Source organism: Chroicocephalus ridibundus, chromosome 2 (genome assembly GCF_963924245.1).
Source record: "Chroicocephalus ridibundus chromosome 2, bChrRid1.1, whole genome shotgun sequence".
NCBI classification, from domain to species: Eukaryota; Metazoa; Chordata; class Aves; order Charadriiformes; family Laridae; genus Chroicocephalus; species Chroicocephalus ridibundus.
The window spans coordinates 40,858,230-40,882,285 of NC_086285.1; the positions used below are offsets into that span (position 1 = coordinate 40,858,230).

Here is a 24,056-nt window from a genome sequence, read left to right on the forward strand (position 1 = left end):
TAATGAAATATTAATAATAAAATAAAAAGGAAAATAATGAAATAGATACAGTATATACAAAACCGTATTAAGCTCCCAGGATGACGTCACCGGCAGGCACTGGGGAAGTCCCAGCTGGACTCAGCGATGGGTGGGAACTGGATTCCAGAGTTGGAGTCAGGAACACAGGGATCGGGATCAAAGGCAGATGAACAGGCGGACATCAGCCACTGAAGGAAGAGAGTTGACCCTTTGATCCCTCAGCTTTTATACTGAGCATGGGGCAGATGGGATGGAATACCCCTGTTGGTCAGTTTTGGGTCACCTGTCCCGTCCGCTCCTCCCTGCAGGTGGGACCCCTCTGCGCTTCTCCGCTTCCGGCCCTCTAACGGGGCAGATAACAGAATTAGCTGACCTTGGTTGTTATAGCAATAAGTATAAGCAAGAGCCTCACTGCTACCATTCCTTGTCACAAACTGTTGGTCTTATCACTCTGAACGAACTGTTTTCGGCACAACAAGCTGTTAACTTCAGAGAGTTAGAAGAGGCCTAGCTAAGAAATAAAATTACTGAACAGAAAATGGATTCTGTTTTATCTCAAACCAGGACAATTAGTTTTATCCACAAAGTCTCAGACAACGTATTTACAATGTCTGTGATTTGGTAACATAGCTGTTGACAGATAAATTCACTCAAGTGCTAAATTTGTATGTTTGCTCCTAGAACACATGGCTTTTCTGTCATAGTGGAGGTTGTTTTGCTAACCTTTTTTCTGGAAAACTTTGCCTAAGGTATGACCCAAAGGTTAGCGAAAGGTAGTCTCTGTCCTGGTTAAATGAACTAGATAAAGAAAATCATGCTGCAATATAGAAGAAAGCAAACTTTTTATTTTCTTTCAATTGGAATATATTAAGGGAACCATAAAAATCACAGAACACAACTTGCAGCTCTAAAGCCTATAAATATGTCATTGAATTCACACGTGTTGGGAAGTCAAACAGAAATGAAATAGAAAAATCTGTACCAAAACTCTGTGGGCATAAAGCATTTAACAAAAGAAAATAAAAGGATTGGGAAACTCCCCAGAAGTAACTAACTGTGTCACAGCAATTCAATCTTTCAGGGGCCTCCTGTGTATATTGTGATTAAAAACAAGCATCTACAAGTAGAATTTAGAGCTCTGTTCAGTGATTAATCCTATAAAGCTTCAGAAGGGGTAAGTGTAGGTAAAAACCACTTCCAGTTAATTTCAAACCCAAGCTGAAAGGAAACCTGTAGTCTGCGGTTAGAAACATACTGGCAAAAAACTAAACCGTCTTCTTTATTCTGGATTTATTTAGCAGACTGCCCAAGAACAATGTGAATTCCACTGCACTGACAAAGGAGAAGATTCTACTGAAAGTAGAGGAATGAAAGTGGGTATCTTTACACTAGGTTCAAAAAATAGAGTACACAGAATTTCCAGCTGCTGAACAAACACAACAGATCTCATATATATATACATACACATACACACATATATACATACACACAGAGATTTGTTTGGGGTTTTTTTTCATTTTTCCCTGAAGTGAGTTTAAATCTTTCATCTAAAACTTTCTATTGAAGGAGAAAAACAGTATTTTTTTTTATTCTAAATTAGTATTTTTTAAAGCAATTCTGTCTGATGCTTTTGGAAGCACACTGAAACGAAGGTAAAGGATTCTTCCCTCCCACCTTATATGAGCAGAAGAGGAGCGTTAGAGAATTTCACTGGAGGTAGTAAAATCCTGACATAATAAATTAAATTGAAATTACGAGCACATTCATCTTTCTGTCATGATTTCACTTGGGACAGTCACAGTCTGGTCCCTGCATGCTTCCCAGTGCGTGCGCAGAGTTCCAGAAGGATGGGAAGGCAAGGCAACAACAGCATAGAACAACTTTAGTTCACAGCAGGAAGGAAGCTGCCTTCATCAAGCAGCATTTCCACTACCTGCTCCCTGGAGATACCAGAAAGCAAACTCTTTCTACTTGATGTAAGACAGCTACTATTAACGCCACAACAATAATGCACAAAAGGGTCTGGCTTGTGAATCTCATGTAAATTACATGTTCCTAGAACACTGGCAAAAGAGGAATCTTAACAATCACGTGAGTAAACCGTTACAATGAAATTTTAAGCTGGCATTACACATGCATACCTAGTATTTCAGATATATAGAACCTTTACTTACACTCTAGAACTCAGTAAAACTTTTAGCTGGCAACATCCTCCAAATCTTACTAAGGTATTTAAAGCACCAATAGATGACAAAGTGATACACTTCCTGAAATCCTGTATGTTAAGATTACATTGGGCAAGGATTTTTCTTTTCAACTAATTTGAAAAAGTCTAATAGTAATCATTCTCACTGTCAATACCGAAAAATTTCCATTTGTTTTGCACCAAGCTCAGTATTGTAGCTGAAGAGTGAACATTCCAATCCATTCAAAGTTGCAGATTTTAGTATTACTTGCTTTCCATTGTTTATTCTTATAGGACTTCATATATATTCATTGAGATTTCCAATTAATATATTGGTTTTCATTTATGAAGATCCCTCTTCCCAAGAAATTGCATTGGTCACAGGTGAACAGTTAGCTCCCTGAAACCCCTCCCAAACTTCTCTGACTCCCTAGCCTGTGTTTTTATGTAATATGCACGTACACCTCTAAAAATCCATTCTTTTTTCTTCCTTGTGAAAGCTAAATACTGCCACCTAATAGCCATAAGCTTGCATAAAGAATATGAGCCCTCTGCCACACAATTGGGCATTTATTTTTGCACTTCTTAATCCATTGGTTCTTATGGAGTCTATATCATGACAAGACTTCAGATCCCACACCCATGACTATGTAGTTTCCTTAGGATCTTACTGTAAAGCACTTTCTCACACAAATTTTTAAACATGTTAAATAACTTACCACAAGCAGATCTCTATTAGCTACCATTTTGTTGTCAAGATGCCATTCTGTGATATTAATCTTTAAGAGGCCTTGCATATCTGAAACATTTATCTTAAGTACTTTCAAAAGTGTCCTTCCTTTTATAAGAGAAAAAAAAAATTAAAAATGCAAAATGTGTCCATGTTCAAACTATTATTATTTAGACTCAGAAACACTGTAAAAAACATAAAATACAGGATATGAGATAAATATTTGCATTCTATTTACAAACATGTTGTATCCTCTTCTCTTCCTATGGATATCAGCGCCTTCTACCTGCAAGGATAGCAGTAAGATTCATATATATGTGGTGAACCCACTATTCAGAAAGACAATAAACGGTGAATTCCAGTTCTGTAAACACACGTTATGGAAGATGTTTATTGTATTCAGCATCCGAATTATGACTGATGTCAACTTAAATAAATGCAATGCCCAGACTAAAATTAGCAACTGGTTTTGGTGTGTGATCCATGTATCTCATCCAGTACACTCCTGATGCTTTCCACACAAACCTCTTCTTTCTGATGTTTTGAACAGGCTTCCTTCCATATCTCTTCAAACCTTTCATCTGAAATGTTCACACCAATGTTGCGGAGAATTTGTGCAATCTACAAAATAATACAATTCATGAAATTCTGGTCAGCATTTTCTTTAAACTGTATAATCTGGCTTTTAACACGTATTAGCAGTCTCTATATGCCAAAGAATATTTTCCCACTCTTTAATAAAATCTACAGACCACATCCTGCATCCTTAACCAAAAAGGTTCCTATTTAAGTAAATCTGAATCTTGTTGGGATGAAAGCTATGGTGTACAAAATTGTCTTCAGTTAATAAAGTAATGTTGATGCAACTTCCACATTTGAAAAATCAAACACAGATGATTCAGGGAAAAGTAAATATTTTTGAAAAGCCCTAAGTCCTGTTTAGCCACTGTATTTTTACTGTTTGTAGTTATTGACATAAATCAGATTATTGTCTGCATTTCACAGCAAGAATACTATAACCAAGACCTTCAATTGGTATAGATAAACAGTTGAAGTGACTAAAATGAAATGTTTCACATCAACTCTGGGTCTTGCGATAGTTTTATACCAAAGTAATCCAACAGAAATATTCTTTTTTCCTGTATTTTCTCACTTGGATGCTTCCTACTGCATGCTTCATTACACTGACCTGTTGACCCATTAGAGGAAGGTGGCTTTAGAAGAATATTGACATGACTCGTGCTTTTGTTAGTATTAGCAAACATTTGGCTTCTTCAATTGTATCATCTGTGTGTGCACGTGTGCTATATTTATGCTCTGGAAATTTTATGCATGCTTGCTTTGTCATCTTTCTCTAAAACTGTCTTTTGTACAAATATAGGCCTGATTCACAGTACAGCAAATCTGCAACTTCATTTTAGCCAATAAATCTGTGGCAGTTTATGCCAGCTGAAATTACAGGAGGAAAAAGCGTGGACTAAATTTTGTTTCTTTAAGCATAGGTGTTTTTTCAGTGCAATCAATAATATTACTCATGAGGAAAAGAAACCAGATTTGATCTAATGTCTTAAACAAGCTAGTGAAATTTAAAAGTTAAACTAAAAGCAATATTCCATTACAGCATACCACTGCAGGGACCACAAAGGACTGCATGCTCTCGTAACTCGGCTTCACCATATTAAAATACAACTCGGTCCTGGCTCATCAACAGCCTTAAAACAATCACTGACTAAAGCACAGACTATCAAGTGTGCAGACAGGGTTAAACTGACCCTTACCTATTATCAACATGATAAAGTTGAATATAAATTACATACTATTACTCAGTTACATAACTTTTATTCTCTTCATAGACTAGGATGAATTCCAGTGAAGAAAATAGCAGGCCCTAGAACTATTTTGTTCTTTTGTAACATGAAGAGTCTCCTCATTAAACTGCTTTATAGTCAGAATTCACATTCATGTCTACAGGCCTATACAAAAACTGTTAGTATTAAATGACTCTGGGCTTTCATATAATAATTTCACTATCTATTACATGTTTGAAAATATTAATGCTCCATATCAAAATAAATCAGAGACCATCACTAAAATACTGAAACAGTCCATTTCATGTGTGTAGGGTGATTTAACACGCTCGGAGCTGGTTCTGTATTGAACCCTGTATAGCCTGTATGGTCTACAATGGAGTTTGGCATTTCAGGCCACATTATAACTTCAGAAAAAAGTTCTATCTAGCGCTTGACAGGTATAATGGGCTTCTCGATGAAGCATGAATTCTATTTACTGTTAGCTATATTCTGCATGCGTGGATTTCCTGCTTCGGAGCTAGATTATAAAATGGTAAATGCTCATGTACACAACATTCTGACAAGCCGTTTTATGGATATGTATAGAACATGACACCACACCTTTTACATCCCCAGTCACTAATTAGCAACATCCTTTTCTGTAAAATATATACTCAAATTCCTGATCCGCTTTCAAATGTGACTGAATATTTAATATAATGGCTAGTAGAGAGGGAGAGATTGTTAAGATTTTTCTCGTTTTAGATTGGAATTTCACATTTTGTAACAATTGTCTCATAAATTGTATGTCAGGCAATGAAGTTATCTCTTAATATTTTTTTCATTAGAAAATGCATACAAATGTGGGAGCAAAAGAGTAAACAATACTGAAGAAGAAGCAAAGTTGTTTTAGTATTTATGTGGGAGGTACTCCGGGCTGTGAGACCACAGAGTGGCAGCAGCGCCCAGAGATACCAGGTAGAAAAATCATGGAGTCCACTAGTAAGTCCCTATAGTCTCACTTCCTGTCTTTCTCTTCAGAAACATGAGATGGCACAGCATTGGTGTGTGATTCCCTATATTCTCTATCACTGTACAAGTCCTTTCTAGATCCAAGCCTACAACCGTCACTCAGCAAAGCACTTATAAGGTATATTCAAGCAGTTTGATGAATTTGCCACTAGCAAAATTCACAAGTTCGTTTGAGGACAGACACCTTGGGTAAAAATTTCTACTGAACATCCCTCTGTGATAGAAACTAGTTTGACACACCTGTAAAAATATTCTTAGGGGGGCTTTTAAAGACATTTACTCATAGAATCATAGAATACACAGGTAGGAAGAGATCTCTGGAGACCATCCATCCAACCACATAATCAAAGCAGGGCTAACTTTACCATTAAACCATGTTGCTTGGGATCTTGCTCAGAAATTTGAGTATGTGCAAGGATAGAAATTTCACAACTGCCTTACTCTTCTCACATTACAGAAACAATGAGTCATAGACTTAAGCCCTAGGTTAATTACCAACCCTTGTTTGACACAGCATTAAAGTATGTGAGTAGCAAAACCTGACATACTTACTTATATTACTTATCGAAGTTGGACTTCAATAAAATTAATATCTATCACCTTTATGAATAATTATGAATGTGAAGAGTACGTATTTTTCAGATAGTTGAATGGATGTAAAGAAAGATGGTAATGTTGCAACAACAAATTTTACAACCTGTTTATTTGATAATATGACTTTCCACTCCATTCTGCAGAAACGCACTATACCTCTGCCTTTGGTCTTGTTTCAAAAAAGTCTCTTTCATACACTCCCTTTTGACTGAAGACAGAAGGGAACAACAATGCATAAGCATTGCCCTCATCACCATAATTAGTTCTGTCACTGATGCGGCGAATTCGAGGAGCAGGAATATCTGAACGAATAGTTGGAACACCACACACTGGATAATCTGTGGAAATCAATCAACAGGTAGCATGGAAAAGACAGAATGTAAGATAGTGACAGGGAGGATAAAACATTTTGTGTGAAATGAGAACAAATTTGATACTTATCTCACATAGATTCAATAAGAATTTATATAATTTTATTCCTCATCTCTTTTTTTCATATTTTTAGAATTCCTAGCTTCAGCTACATCATGAAGCATGACAACAGGAAATCTTGCAGTAATATTCCAGTATTTGTCCAGTACTTCCAGCTAAAAACATTTTAGGTGATTCCAAGAAGATATTGTTCTCCTAAAATTACTAGCATAATTTCTAAAAGACATCTAAATTAACTTTCATGTTTTGAACTGATTAACCATGCCAAACATCCAAGCCATGCCAACTTCAAAGCCACGCCAACTTCAAAGCCACAATCCTAAACAAATTTGGATTAGATAAATTAATTCACTATTGTACATTAATAGAACCCATAGCAATACTTTTTAAACTTGTTCCAGATTTTGTCTTAAATAATGCTCAGAAGTGAGTACAGTCCACTGTACTTACAGGTTGTTGGGAGACCACCTACTACAGCATTGTACTGAGAAGAAGATGTTTGATAATTTGCAAATACACAATCTCTTGATCTTGTAAATGTTTTTGGTGTCTTTTCTGAGCTTCCCAGTTCTTTTAACATAAGATCTTCCTGCTTCAGCAGTGGCTCATCATTTATCTTTGTGTCTTCAGACCTAACAGGAGCACCTAGATTTTTCCATATAAACAAAAGTTATGGTACAGCCAGGATTTATAATCAGCACATTATAGACTAAGAGGTAAAAAACATTGCTTGAATCCTTGAAAAACTATAAAGTAGATAAGATAGGATAATTAATCCTATGATTCTACAAGATTTTTTACTTTCTCCTGATTTATGCGACATTCTCAACATGCAACACAGAACTCCAGGGTTCTGAAATACATTTGTATCTGAGGCTCTGCTGTTGGCAGGTGAGGACTAAATCAACTCTCTAAATCCTACCCTTCTAAAGGAGCACCTAGTCTACACTAGCAACGTCCTTTCAATAGCTGTTCTAAGTATAAGATTATTTCCACAATTTCCCAGTATTAAGCTATCTACCTTTTGTAATTATTTTTTCTTCAAATTCTTTAACAGCCATTTTGTCTTTCCAGTTGAGAAATTTTGCAAACTCCAGATAATTAATCTGACCATCTTTATCCAAATCACAATAGTCAAACAAGGAATCCAGGAGTTCATCATCTAGATTCAGATTAAGCTGAAAACAGGACTTTCGCAGGTCATCCTTGTCTATCATTCCATCACCATTCTATTATAAATAAAACAAAACAGTTGCTATAACAGCCATTATAAAAAGACTCTACCAAAAGGAACACATACCCATATGTGTTTATATGTAAAGATATATATATCTGTTATATAGATACAGATATAGTGCCAGGCACACCATTCAGAAGAGTAACATTGCTGAGTACAAAAAGAAATCCTTAGTAATTTAGAAATTAAAAATCTGAATATAAAAGTGTCAATAAATAATTTTGAACAAGTAATACAGTGATTTAAGATTAAAAGAAAGTCAGTGTGACAGGGTATTGTGACCAGATAACAATCTAACCATAAATGTTGAGGCAAAGCCAAGATTTCTTTTGAAAGTGAGGCATCAATCATTGCAACTAATGTTATATATGAAATGTCAATTATATTTTTTTTCCAGAGAGAAAACCAAAAAAGATATGAATTCTGATGCTTGGTGACTCAGTCAAAAAGTACAGCTTGGAAGAAAATATGAATGTAATCCCTTCAATTGTATTTCTTTTAAGAAGAAACACCAAATTTTGAAGTACAAAAAATACTAAGATTGTTCCTGCTCACAAGTCCCTAGCTTGCTGTTAATTTGCATACTCCAAACACTGTTGTGAAAGGCTACAAGTATTGTTGTGTTTAATTCCATAGCGTATCACAGTATATTAAACATACAATAACTATGAAGTTACCTCTTGTTCATAGTCTTCATCTATATTTGCCTTGCTATGCTTGTGTTTCTTCATGTCTGCATCTCCATAGCACAGGAGCACTAATGTCACACATTCCTTTACATTTTTTCAAAGCACTAACCTTATCATAATGCCTGAATGCTTCTAGTAACATGTCAAAATTCTCATAGTTAGCTTTCTTCAAACTTTGTCGAACTGCAGCCAAGATAGCTCTCTCTCGGTCTTTACCACGGAGGAACTCACATGGAACCTGGCAGTGAAGAAGATCACCAACTCCTATAATAATAAACACTTCCTCAATTGGTTGCGCATATACAGAAAACAGACATTTTAAAAATTGGTTTACAGTCTTAAGGTAAAGGAGAATTTCAGTTTTGAGATGCTGAATTTCAGCAGTACTGAACATCTGATACGGCCATTTCATTAAAAGATCAAATGGTCCACGTGATGATTTCTCTACTCACATGCACTTAATATCAGAAATTTTGAAACATCTTAATATAGCTTCACAAATCCAACCACTGCTTCCAAAAGCTTCTGACAGCAGTAAGAGTTACTTGCTGTCCAGATAGTTGAGAGCCAAAGAACATATATTATTAATCTATCACTTCCAGTCTGTCGTATTTCAGGATACTTACAAGAACCAATGGAAAAGTCAATGTAATATTTCAGATAATTATATACCATTGATTTCTAGAAAGACAATGTACTATTTTTGTGTTACTCTTCCCATTTTTTACGTTACCTAACTTCATTAGTATTTTTAAACACTTCGGCACACTGAGCTACGGTCTTCATCCACATCCCCAAGACACCAAGGTCACTTTCTAGAGTGCAAGTTCATTCACAGTCCAGCAACAAGTAGCAGTACCTTATCTAATACCCTTCTAACAGCAATGTAAAAGCATTATTTTTTACTTGTTAAGAATGAATTTTTTTTGTTCAGTTCCTTCTGCCATTCCTTATAGGACAAGCATACCTACTCATTTAAAATATTTAACTTGATTACCCTACATAGTAAAGCACATATAAAAGCTTATGCAGAATTTGAACAAGCATTTTGTGGTCTTGACTAATTAAATAACTTTGAGACACTTATATTTTTTGCTGCCTAACTATGCACTGTATTTCCCAGTCATTAAACATAATATTAAAACACCACCAATCCAAATATTGGCTATTTGAGTTGACTAGTTTTCAAAGTTTTGTCATAATGAGAATTTATAATTTCTTAATTTTATTCTGTTTTCTGTCTCTCTGCTACCTTCAAAAACTTATTATTCTTATTTATTTCTTGTTATTTTTACTCTTTTTATGTAAGTGCTGGAAAAAGCATTGAGAGAAAAGACACATAAATTATTTAAATAGCCATTTCAACCCTGTCACTTAGATGTCAATGCAAGTTTCTGCCGTTTCCCATTTTGTTTACATTCAGACACAGAGGCTTTAATAAAAAAAAAAGAAAAAAAAAAAGAAACAAAAAAACCCCAAACCCCATGAACATCCAAAACCTAAAGTTTCTTTATTTCTGAAATTATTTTTTTTTTCCTCCAACAAGCAATTTCAATTATTCTCAAATTTTTCCTCCAAAAATTTTATGTCACTGTTAGAGTTTTATATTTTGCCTCCAAGATTTTAGGAAAATTATACACTACACAACCAACAGTGATTACTTCAGCATAGTTTCATCAACAAGATAAGATTTTTTTCTGCTCCTGAACTTACCATATTCATCTGGACGCAGTAACATGCCAAATGTATGGCCTGGGGGAACATTCATAGTTTCTGCTATACTGTCAATAAGAACATTTCTTTGTTAATTGTCAAATAGTTTATTAATAGCCAAAATAATCCCTATGCTAAAATAATATGAGATTATCTATTATATAACTAGGGATGATACACACTGTTCACCTGAAATTTGTTTATCAGTATTTTGCTTCAAAGTTGCCATTCCAGAAAAGCATCCCTTTATAAAAAACCCAGTTTTGAACATTTGCTGTTCTTAATATAACACAACCAAATGTAAACATTAACTTTTTGAACATTTATAGTTATTAAAAGGAAAACAGTCCATGCTAAAATATTTTTTTTTCTAAGACAATGACAGAAATGAGTAAGAAAAGTCCTTATAATATACCAGTCAAATAATAGGAATGCTTAGGACAAACCAGATCTCCAACTGAAAGTGTCTCCAAATTTTTGGCTAAAGTGGAAAAATTGAATCACATCTCGCATGCTTTTTCACATGCAATTTTGTGTCTACCAAAAACAGCAACCAAGCCAATATCCACCTGGAAAACTTGGCCCAGTTGTATTTACTAGAAAATTAAGATGCTGTTGGTGACACTAAAGAACTGTTTGTTTCTTTCTTAATTTGAAAAAGATGCAATGCTATTTTTATCTTTATGTTTAACAATTAAAACTGTAGTCATTATCTGGTGCAAGCGTGATCAATTCAGATATAGACCAGTTAAACAGTAAGACTTAACTTCATCACATAGAAACAACACAGCCCTCATTAGTAACTTGCATAGTTATCAGCCTAATTAGGGCAAGTAGAAAGCCCCTTTCTGCAAGTGAATGCTGCAGTGGAAGTATTGAGCACACAGTTATAATTTTTACCCAAGACAGAAAAAGATACTGGAGACTCGGCAAATGTGAGTGAATTTTCTTCTTGGAAGGTATCTTTGCTTACTTACGGATCAAGGACTTTTCCAAGCTGAGGTTGAAATTTTTCCTTGAATTCATCACTTCGCTTTGATACAATTTTTGCTGCTCTCTTCCTACAAATAATGAAAATAACTCTCACACATATTTGTTTAACAATATTCAACACTTTTTCAATAATATTCAAAAACATTTTTATATGTTAGAAGGGAACAGCAACTTCTCTGCAAGACAAAGACAAATTTAGTAATTGGAAAATCAATTTAATATTTAAAATCAAAGATGTTTTTACATAATGCTAAAGACATGCCAAGTGCTGTTATACTATGATAGAACTGATTTGGATAAACTATATTCAAAATTACTCCTTGCATTTTCTATTCAGTTCAGTACAGCTAAGAATGGGATTTGGAGATGTAAAATTATCTCCAAATACGAAGACTCTTCTTGAGAACTCACACCACTAATTAACTAGCTCACTCATTGCAACTTACGATTCCAGATCACAGAGCCAATTTAAGGATTGGGATACACTTCGCCCATCTTTAAAGTGAGGGGTTTCTATTCCATAAACAAAAGACTTGCTGAAGTTTGGCGAGTCATACTTCCTATCTATTGCTTCCCCTGTGGAAAAAGTAATTGTTTCAACCTGTATAAAACACCTCAGGAAGTATCTTAATTCTTAAAACAAAACAATGAAGAAACAAAAGCAAATAACTAATTAACAATTCCATTCAATTAAAGAGAACTAATTTGCATCACCCATGTTTAGAAGTAGTTAGGAATAATCTCATTATCAACAATGAAGATAAAAGGCAAAATAAAAAGCAAAAACTGCCTCAGTGGTAAAATAGTTGGATGCCTTTTTATGTCTGACTAAAGACAAGCACAACAGAATTAATGAAAAAAATACCAGATAGCCTAAATAGTGAGGGTCGGGCAAACAAATCACTTTGTAATGTCTGTACCTGAGCAGAGAAGTGTACCGTTTAATTTACTATTTTGAAAAAAAAATGCTAAAAGGAAAAAAAAAATGGTTTTGAGGTGCTGCACTTTGAGATATACCCTTGCTATGTTGATGTCAGTGGAAATTTTGTCACTGACTTCACTGTAAACAAGATATTACCGTACTTGTTCATGAATTTATTAATCCAGTCTTGCCTGTAAAATTAAGTTTCACATATAAGAATATCCACGTAAGTACTCTATGTAAGTGAGCTGCAAGCACATATTTCTTGTCACAGAAAAAAAATGCCATTTTGTTTCTTCCTACTATTTTCAATTACCTTTTGAAAAGAACGGTAATTAGAACTTTCAAAAAATATTTTTCTCTGCATGCTTTCTAATAAAGGCTTCCTCTAGCTGTATGGCAGCATGGAACATTTATGTTATTGTTCAAAAATGGGACACACAGTTGACTTTTTTTTTTTCCTGCCTGTCTGGTTTTGGCCTGCCCTTTCCATGATCTTGTGGATGGAAGTTACCAAAGGAGACAGAAACAGATAATGAGTAATTCCACTAAAACACCTAATAAAGGTGGGGAAAAGGGGAAATAAAATGACAAGTTTATACCAATTTATACCAATAGTTTAAATTTGTATCAATAGTACTTGTAGTAGAATTTCTCAGTCAGAGAATACAGTAGTGTAATTTCACTTCCACGTAAATGCCTCCATGTAAAATTTACATTATTATAACTCATATATCTGTATTGCAGTTTCTTATCTGTTTGGCCTACACCTACAAAACTGTTGGTACTAGCACAATGGGGAATTTTATCATAATACTAATCTCATAGAGCGGCAATGTAAGTCTCTCAGCCTGTGGAAATGATAGAACAGGGAAAAATAGAAGTGTCTGCAAAAGTAATACATGTATTTCATTTCAGAGTGCTATTTGTCACTGTTCCTGTGCAGACCTATGAGATAAAGGGTAACCATCCCTGAGCAGACCACTTCACACAAGTACAGTCCCCAGAAGCTGAAGCAGACGAGGCACAGCCCACTGGCAGGGCAGAGACAGAGGCTGTGGGACAGACTCACGGGCAGGATGCTACAGGCTGAGGAACCTGCATTCCAGAGACCCAGTCAGCAGCCTGAAATTCTTTGTAACCAGAGCTTGATGCTGAGCTCCTCATTAGAATGTCTAGCTGCACTGAAATTATGTTTGGATACTGATAAAAGAGACGAACTTAGAGGTGAAAGCACTGGAATGAGCTGGGCTCAGTCTGTGGCTTTAAGCCTGATACTGCTCTCATTGGTATAAACACCACCAAACTCGATAAGCAACCAGGGCACCTATGAGTTTCTAGTTTCCTGGAAATACTTTGCTTTTCAAATAGCAGCCAACAAAAATCAGGCTTCCAACGCCTTCATTAAGTTATTATACTGCCTAATACACCCACCATGAAGTGATCTACAGTTCTAGAAACAGGTCATGCTCTCTCAATTGCATATGAGGGTTTTTTTCACATCATTACTTTTAAAAAGAATTTACATTATACTAATACAGTAGTAAAAAGTAATAGTTTATATCTCAAAAAATAGCATACAATATGTGTTGAAGACACAAAGCAGAATAATTACCTTTATTTATACTAGAACTTTTCATCCGGTTTCTTATCAGCCCTTGAACTTACCCACATAATAATCATTGTGTGACACGATGTACAGATCGTGTCCTTCTCTGGAGTCTTTATCCACTTCCTCAAACGTTTTTGGTGGATTTATGAGCTCTCCAGCTGATGCATCTGCAAAGTAAGGAATAAATATATGGTTGGGGGAGGTAAGGGGGGGTGGGTATTTTGTTTGGTTGTTTCCTAATTTTAAACAATATCTTGTTAGAGAAGGTGCTACTACTGTGGAAGAATGATACTTTTTACCACATTTCTAGTCAATCTATAGGAATCTTCCAGCATAATGACATAAGACTAGGGGGAAAAAATAAATCACAGAAACTGAGATGAACATAACTGTTGCAAGAGAGCTACGTGGTCAACATGTATGTGATTTGCTCCAGTCTATGGAGGGAAGACTCCCAGGTCAAGGTAATATCTTTTATTAGACTTATTAGAATAGTTGGGAAAAGGAAGGTTAAGTTATCAGCTACCTGAACAGTTCTCCAGGAAAATCTACAAAGACAGATCTGGAACAGAGCCAAAAGCCCTACTAGTTACCAAACATTCTCAGTTGCTTGTTTGTTCACTGTAACTCAAAAATACTAGTACATTTTTATGCCTTTCAATAACTGGTATAATAATAATTTTTCTATTAAGCCAGAATTGTTGGAAGCACAGGATATGTGCTAGATACTAAATTGCAGATTATCTTGTATTTAGAAGAAGAATGTTTTATCACTAGATTTTCCTACCTTGAATGACTTTTGTTCCAAATGTAGTATTAATTATATCCAAGCCCTCAGGTAACATAGAAGACTGATCACGTGATCTGCCCAAGGGTGCTTGACGATTACTAAAGTAGATTGCTTCTTTTTTGTTTTGTACGTTTTGTTGAAAAACAGTTTCAGGAATTGGATTTATCAATGAAGCTGCCTAAAGACATCACAAACAACACAAGAGGCAGGAAAAACAGCAAATTTTAAGACATTCTTAAGCTGTCCATTCTTAAACAAAAGTAAACGAGTCACATTCTTACACTGAGTGAAGAACGTGACTCTATGCCATGGGTTAAGTGAGCTGCAATGTCAGGATCATCTGCTCTGCCGTAGAATATTCTTTCAACACCAGGAGGTGGATTTGTTGTATTTCGAAACTTTCGCACGGTAGTTGGAGTAATGGGCTATATATAAGGCAAAGCAAAAACAATTTTACATCAGATATGCACAAAATATTAATGAAAAGAAAACATACTGCAGCCATTTCAGTGTGATTCCACAGAGGTAAGAACAAAACATGAGGACGTTTTAGGGCTGTAACACATGTACATGCTGATATTCTGAGCATTAGGTCAACATAGCCCAGCCTAAATTTTATCAAACCAGCAACAGAAGTAACAAGAAAGTTGCTAAGTTTCAACTAAGTTTCAACTTAGCAACTTTCTCTGGTTCCATCTTTGAGATGGATAACAGCTTCTTCAAGTATACTTCGTGAAAAGTAGATGTTTATCAACTTCAGAAACCTTTAACCTCACAACAATTCCACCATCAATGAAGCAATTTCGGAAATTATTTTAACCAGTCTGGTGTGTTTTTAATTACCCATTTAAAGGGAGAGCTGCTATTTAAGGGATCCATTTGTGTTTCAGTGCCCTCTGATTCTTCAGGGGCATGGGGAAGGGACAGTGGGATGCACAATCCTGAGGTGCATCCTTGATAAGGAAGAAGGGCCTCCATCAGAAGTAATAACAATTCCTAATAATAATCACTGTAATTGTATTATATGAGAAAAACTGTCCAAAACAATTCTATTTAGTCCCATCTAAGCAGGCATAGTTAATTTTGCAAAACATGCAGAGTGAAAAATAACTGCCAGAAGTGTTTTACAGTCCTACCAGCTATTCTTTATGATTCCCTGTGACAAAAACTTAACATCGGGGAAAAAATTGATTTCTAAAGAGAAGGGATGTAGAAAAAATGACCAAGGTTTCACAGATTTTTTTTTTTTGTTATTTTTTAGGACCTGTCTCAAAGTACTATCACTAACTATCACTAATGGGCAATTATTACAAAAGTTTCACAAGGAGAGTCTGAAAAACCAACTCACCCTGGGTGACACCTCAGTGAGGCAACTCGCAGCCGTCTCGCCAGTGGGAAGCAACTTTCCAGCCTAAATAATACAATCAAAAAATAAGGCATAACCTAACCCATTGTACTAATAAGCACAACCAGTCAAACTGGGATCTTACACCTTTTAAGAGATGTTGTCTAATTGCTCCCCGTTTTGATAAAAGGGGAAAGAAAAGGAGCCAAAGGGCTTTTTGTGGGGAGAGCAGGGGGGGACCGCAGGGAGGCAGGCCCGCAGGGAGGTAGGCCCGCCGGCCCCACAGGCTGCCGCTGCTCCAGCCTCTGCCTTCAGCCCGCGGCGACATCCCGGCCGCTGAGAGGTGCAGAGAGCGGGCGAGCGGCTCTGGGGCAGCGGTGGGACCCCTTCGGCAGTGGCACTCACGGCCGACAGCTCAGGAAACCTGTCGGTGAACTTCCCCTCGTAGACGGGCCGGAGCTGCTCCGCCATGGCGGCAGGGGGCCGCGGCGGCCGTTTGCCCCGCTCGCTTGGTAACAGCGGCGGAGGCAGCGACGGGAGCAGCCGCCCTCACAGCCAGCCCACCATCGCCCTCGCACCCGGCACCCACCGCCCTCCTCCCTCACAGCCAGCCTGCCATCGCCCTCCTCCCTCACAGCCAGCCCGCCATCGCCCTCGCACCCGGCACCCACCGCCCTCCTCCCTCACAGCCAGCCTGCCATCGCCCTCGCACCCGGCACCCACCGCCCTCCTCCCTCACAGCCAGCCCGCCATCGCCCTCGCACCCGGCACCCACCGCCCTCCTCCCTCACAGCCAGCCCACCATCGCCCTCGCACCCGGCACCCACCGCCCTCCTCCCTCACAGCCAGCCCGCCATCGCCCTCCTCCCTCACAGCCAGCCCGCCATCGCCCTCGCACCCGGCACCCACCCCCAAGCTCCCATCCCTAGAGAAATTGCATTTAGGCTATTTTGTAACCACCATGATCTAAAAAAATAATAAAGGTTCAACAGCACGTGTACGGTTCTTAGACCAATTGTCTAAAGTCCTTGAAAATCCACCAGATTTAAGGCAGGTGGGTTGAGTCATTCTTTGGGTTTGAAAGAAGGTCTTACACGTGGTCAGAAGTCTGGTCGAACTTTAAATCTTTACTAATTGTTCTAATAAAAAATACAGCCCCTTTCACAATTGTCACGTGTATAAACATTAATAAAATATCTTATACTGAGATTTCCTCCAGAGAAAACAGCAGCTCCCCTCTAGGCAGCCACACAGACGTGGGTGACAGAAGCCTGTCAGCGCTACCCATATTCCAGGACACGTGAACGCTCTTACTGTTTGTCTTAAATGAGTCAACACATCGTATATCTAAACCACTGTATTTGCCTTTCAGAAACAGATGCGGATTATTTCAGAAAAGCAAGATGGGTAAGACTGAACAAGTTTCACCCCTGTTTAAAAGCCCCTCAGCTCTCACAAAGACTTCTCCTCTCAGGTGACATTTAGTCAATGCTCCCCTTCTTCCCAGCAAAACATCTAAATTTAATCACATCCTGCTCCATTCTCTATACTCCTATGACGCCAAAACCAATTTTACATAAACATACAGACCTTAATCGTAATTAATTAACAAACATTACCAGCTGTTGCCATTTTATTCTCGGCTCTAACATTTGTTTGATAAGGATTTAAAATGAAGGAAGCTAAATTAAAACTGAATTCTCTGTGACTCTTCCCTACAAATGGAAGATGAGAGGCTCAGGCAGCGATAGCTCTCTGATGACATGGCCACCGGGCAGTAAGGATGCCTGACTCCCTGCTCCGGCTGCCGCAGGCATCGACGGTGCATGTCAGTACTATCATCAGCAAGCTTCACACGCCTGAACGTAGATTCATCTTCTCCAGGTAACATATGTTATCTTCAGCTATTATCTAGCTGTGGCACTTGCTGGTGTCCTTTTTCAAAAGTAGGTGTGGTTTTCTGCTGCAGACATGGCTGTACAACACCACTAATACAGAACATCCACAACCACTTGGGAACTAAAGAAGCTCTCGTTAACTCTTAACATGTTCAATTCATTCATACTTCAGTCATATTTGTTGTTACTTGAAGTTTAGAGTGCTCCTGCCAAATAAAGCAATAATTGTTGGTAGTTTAATAAATATAATTATCAGTTACGTCTTGCCTTGTGATCTGTCTGGTGCAATTTCCATCTAGTAAAGGCTAAATTGTGGTTTCAACAAAACTGCAAGTGTTAGAAATCAGGGATGGATTTGATCTGATGGAGAGGAGTAACTGGGTAAAGATAAAGCTGGCAAAAGAGGGATCTATTTATACTGAGGAAGAACAAAGTATAGTATCACCAAAATTATATGTTAATACTAGGGCACAGGAAACTGGGACTTGAATTTTTGTTTTTGTGTTTATTGTATTTCTAGCTGGCTATCTACCTGTGCTGAAGGTATTACCATTTTTGAACATTCTTTTATTTATGATTTATTATATTTTTACATTGTTTCTTTCTCCAGTAGGTGGCTGCACTTGCTAAATGGAAGAATACCCTGACCACTGACAGAGTGTGTTGTGTCAAAAGTAGAAAAATAGGATTTAGCCATGTAAAAAGTATGCCTACTGCAGAAGCAAGTAGAGCAGAAGCCCTCAGCCTTCTCTGTTTTGCCTCTCTGTGTTTTTTCAGCAGAGATGCAGGTCCCTGTGAATCGATTTGAAACCTGCTAACAATATACATGGCTTCTCATAACTATCTTTCACACACCACTTGGAAGCAGACCCTAAACCTCCTCAGACCATAAACCTGCTCTTAGAAATGCTCTCATTTGCTAGCCTCTTCGAGGGAAATGCCTCACTGTCTGCTTTCCGCAAGAGATGCATCCAGGTGCCAGAGAAAGCAGGAAAACGTTTTAGGAGCTGCTTCTATTATAAATTACTATTGCAGGGTGGATACTGTAGAAAACTTGCTAGTGAAAAGGTAGAGAAGAATGCACCTCTCTCATCTATATAAAAAATACTCTACCATTAAGCTGTAAAAATGGCATCCATATTTTGATGCCCTATCTGAGAAAAAAGATATTCTTTAAAATGTAAATCCTGAACTCATAGAAACGAAACTAAAATAGTAGTAGATGAATCTGGAAAGATTTTGCCTTCATATGAATTGCATTAAAAGTAGATAGGATTCAGACTGGTAAAAGCCAGGCTCAGTGCATTCTCAGCATGTTATGGATAGACACGTGATACGATAAAGGGGAGTAAAAGCTGGAGTTCCTTACCTCTGTTCTCTAGGTATTTTTGTAAGCCCACAGTGCAGATACTAAATGTGAACTCAAAGTTCCATGTAGGTATATCCAACAAAAGAGCTGCCCCTTATCCCTACATTTCTGCTCATTTTAGGAATCAGTGTCATATTTATTCCTCCTTAGATGCCAAGTTAGTTGGTGTAAAGGAAGAACATTAGTAGGGTAGGAAGGATCTATAAATTTTAAAGATAAGCCGATGAATTAACAACAACAAAAAAATCCAACTCTATTTTAGGAAAAAACGATCAAGACTTTCTTGACTACAGCATGAATTTGTCATCTCCTATGTTAAAAAATCAGATCTCTAGAGAAATCTGTTTTGGAAAAGTTGAGCAAAATACTGCCTTCTACAGCAGTACTTTTTTACTAAACAGTGCCGTCATTTGAAAGTTACCACTATTTGCTGACATCCAATTCCCACAATATAGTGCCTTTTTCTGTCTTGTCCAGGCTAAAACTGAGGAATGGAAACTTCCTAAAACCCTGCATTTTACTTTCTTTATGAAGGACAAAGATCCCATGTTCTGCAACACAGTTCTCATTCTGACTATGGTGCTGGCATAGATGGCAGTAAAAGCGTTAAGTCTGTAAATTCCTTAAGGTCTCTGAAGGCCAGAGAACTTGATGTAAAATGCTGCAAATTTTGTAAAACTCCTAAAGGGTGTTAGCTATGCTGATACACTTTGCTCTTGTTATTGCCTGGTTACTTTCATGTTTTTTATTCAACTCATTAATGGATAGAAAATTACTGCTTTCTATGTGCTGCATACAGTCTATATGCTATGATATGACCAAACCAATGGATGTACAGAGAAAATGTACACAAGGAGAGATAGAAGAAAGACACAAAAAGGGATATTATAGCAGATGGGCACATAAAAAAAAATATTGGGAAGTTTAAACAGAATAAAGAGATTCTGCGCATCCTCTAAAGTCAGCTTCCATTTATTATTACACATCTAGAGTCAGATTTAAACACAAAAAGACTGAACAGAGCATATTATTAAACTCTGCAGAGAGAAATGCTGAAATAGAAATCCATCCGGTGAAATCATGACCCACTAACAAATATTTTTTGTTAACATCATCCAACACAGTTTCAATTCTGGTATTTGACGTATGACCCAAGATGACATAAAATATGAAAAGATGATCACTGATAGGGCTATCCGGGTGATTTCAGAGCTTTTCTTAAACAGCTCTTTGCCCAGACTACCACAGAAGGAACCCTTCTTCACCACTAACATTCACAGAGACCTGTCAAGCACAAAATACAGTAACTGGAACTCGTTCATTTGATTATTGCCACACGCTCTTCTGCCTCTATTTCACACGTTCACAGTCAACTTTTGCTGTTTGATGACCCTGTATGCCAGCGTCAACAAGCTATAAACAATTTGGGAGTTTCACAAAGTAAAGGAGATACACTCTTGCTCTGTGTTGCAATCAGGGTGCTGGTTAGCCAGTAGGAATCCCATGCACGTAACCCACGCTTTCTAGCAGCACACCAGTGTCGTAGCTCGGCTGTTGTAGCATCTGAGTCTCAGAATGTATCCATCACATGAGCCGAACCTGCATACTTAACAGACAAAAGCATGTGAGATTTGCCTTCATGCTAGCACTTTCACCAAAATGGCCTACTGTGACATAACTTAAGTCTGCTCAATGGATTTTGAAGAGAAAAAAATCTCTCATGTGAAAGTAATGCATTCTTTAATACTTTTGCTCCCTTTTTATTAGCACAACTATATCACATGAATATAATCCCTGCATCAAATATTCCATTCAGCCTTGAATTTCAGATACATTTGATAATCTGTTTTATTATCTAATTATTCTGATTTTAGAAAGTATTTATTTATTTTTTTATTTATATTAGAAGTACAGAATATCTGATCCCTACATACGGAATGTTACAGTTCTCCATTTCTGAACATCGCTGCATTATGTTTTGTATTTTCTCTTATTCTTCCTGTGCAAACTGAGCGTGTGGTTTCACATTACGTCTAACCAAAGCTTACTGCCAAAGAGGTGGTTCTTGGCTCTTTGTCTTCTCTGAACTCATACTCCTTTACTCTCATCTGCACCAGATCTAGTCATCCTGCAGCCACAGATGAGTTGGTTCGGTCAGCTGAGCCACCACAAAACTATGTCTTTTGGTGAATAGCTTTTGCATGGCATCAGTGGTCGATGCAGCTCACTCTGCAGCTGCAGGGTATCACGACTTACTTAAGAGGTGCAAGCTTGCAGCTGGGAATGGAAATGGACTAGGATCATACCTTTCCTCTGTGGCTCTTCATTTGAGTCGATTAAGTGAAACATGAAATGCCATGTATGACACGAGCGTTTAATCTCTAAACTGAATTTAAGTTCAAGTCATTCTAAAGATTCACAGTGTAATGTTTTTATCTTTTTCATCCAAAATGGTCCATGTATGTATTGGGTCTGGCTGGGATGGAGTTAATTTTCTTCATAGCAGCCTGTATGGTGCTGTGTTTTGGATTTGTGACTAAATCAGTGTTGATAACACAGCAATACTTCAGCTACTGCTGAACAGTCCTTGCACAGGATCAAGGCTTGTTCTTTTTCCCCACTTTGCCATCGCCCCCCCCCAGGAGATATGCTGGGGGTCGGCAAGGTGGGCAAGAAACTTGGGAGAGGAACACAGCCAGGACAGCTCACCTGGCAAAGGGATATTCCATATCCCATAGCATCATGCTCAGCAATAAAAACTGGAGGTAGAGGAAGAAAGAGCTGGCTTCCAAGACGGCTGCTGCCTGGAGACTGCTTGGACATTGGTCTGTTTGTGGGAGGTGGTAAGTGATTCCCTTCATATTGCCTTTCCCCCCTCCTCTTTTCTTCATCTATTAAACTGTCTTTATCTTGACCCACAAGTGTTCTTGCTTTTGTTCTTCCTATTCTATTCTCTGTCCCACTGCAGGGAGGTGAGCGAGCGAGCGAGCAAGCAAACAGCTGCCAGGTTGGTTGGATGCTGGCTGGTGCTTGGATGTATGCTCATAATGTATATAGTAAAAAAATCTGTTTATCAGGATTCTGATGTTTTTTTCTCAGCAAATCCTGCAGTCCAGTTGAACATCCTGAAACCAGTCAGAGGGCTATGGCAAATAAGCAGTGCATTAGAGCAGGATTACCTGATTTAAAGGGCAACTCTTGGAAATATTCTGAAAGGCGGTCTTTACTGTAAGCTTCAGCAAACTCACAGCTCAGAAAACTTGCATACTTTCAGACACGTTTCTCAGGAGCTAGTCTGGCATTCTACATCCCTGGTGAACTCAAAGTGTTCTTCTCTTATTTTAAGTTGCATATTGGTCTTACAAAAAGCATTTATGTAAGTGATTAACTTTTACTTAGTAAATAAGAATGGTAAAATCATTACTCTGAGAACAATCTGCTAACAATGGAAAAGTACATAGAAAAGAAAAAGAACAGTCTGATTTTATTCCATTCACTTCAGTAATTTTTAAAGTATTGATGTGTCCGTACTAGGGAAGGGAAAAAAAGACAAAGGAAAACACAAAAGCAGACAGATATAAGAACTGTTGATTTCTCTCTCATTCTACAAGGCCATCAGCTATAGTATTTTACAAGTAATGAGATATTTCTAAAGCTGCACTAAAGAGTAGAGATGATAAAAAAAAAGGCTGTGACATAATTCATTATACCTGTCTTTCATTTCTCGGCATACTTCTAAAGGAGCAGCAACAACAGGAGAAGATAAACCTGCATTGGCTGGAGGATTGACTGGACAACACTAATGTCATATATTTTTTGAATGAATGGCATAATGGAGCCTCAGCTCTAGTGTAACACTGGCCTTCCCTAACTCAATTTTTGCTTCAGTTAAATACATGTGGTTGAACTAAAGCATATTTTGAGAAGACAGAAACATCAAATCTTGATTCAGTATTTCCAGTGATGGAGTATCTAAACAATCTTTATTAAATTGTACCAATCACTAAATACCATTATTGATAAACTCATTAAATGTCTTTACCAGCTCTGTTTATTATTTCCTTCAAATGCCAACGATTAGACCTTGTTAAATCTGCTAGACTGAAGAAACACTTACCATCACTGTTTTGTTTTCTATAGAGCCCACTTATAGTCCGCGACCAAGTGATCCTTACCCTTCTCTCTGACAAGGTCAGAAGGTCTTTGCATCTTCCACTATGAGGCAAGTTTTCCAATCTTTTAACTGTTCGTAAAGGCCATCTCTGAATTATCATCATTTTTTTCAGCATTATTACTCAGTTATTGACATAAAAAAGGCACACAGGATGACAAAAGTCTTCAGAAAATACACCAGTAATAAAGAAAACCAACGATGTACATCCAACAGTCTCTACAGCAAGGTGTGTTATTTAATATCTGCATGTATTAAGTCAGATTGTTTGTATCCACCTACTAAGTCATCCCAGAGACTCTTCTCCTTGACATTGAGGAGAATCATAGAACCACAGAAGGGTTCAGGTTGGAAGGGACTTAAAGACCACCTAGTTCCAACCCCCCTGCCATGGGCAGGGACACCTCCCACTAGACCAGGCTGCTCAAAGCCCCATCCAGCCTGGCCTTGAACACTTCCAGGGATGGGGCAGCCACAGCTTCTCCGGGCAACCTGTTCCGGTGTCTCACCGCCCTCAGTGTCCTGTCACTACA

The 24,056-nt window shown here is 37.7% G+C and overlaps 1 protein-coding gene across 1 annotated transcript; it reads right to left on the reverse strand.

Annotated features, from left to right (window-relative positions):
• Window positions 1-3,392: 3,392 nt before the first annotated feature.
• EFHB (EF-hand domain family member B) lies at window positions 3,393-16,556 on the reverse strand. Its single transcript, XM_063323909.1, is given in 13 exon segments — window positions 3,393-3,557; window positions 6,509-6,690; window positions 7,235-7,416; window positions 7,781-8,013; window positions 8,820-8,974; window positions 10,424-10,491; window positions 11,401-11,484; window positions 11,863-11,992; window positions 14,007-14,117; window positions 14,738-14,918; window positions 15,022-15,165; window positions 16,089-16,151; window positions 16,491-16,556. Coding segments are annotated over 13 exon segments (1,764 nt in total).
• Window positions 16,557-24,056: the final 7,500 nt, after the last annotated feature.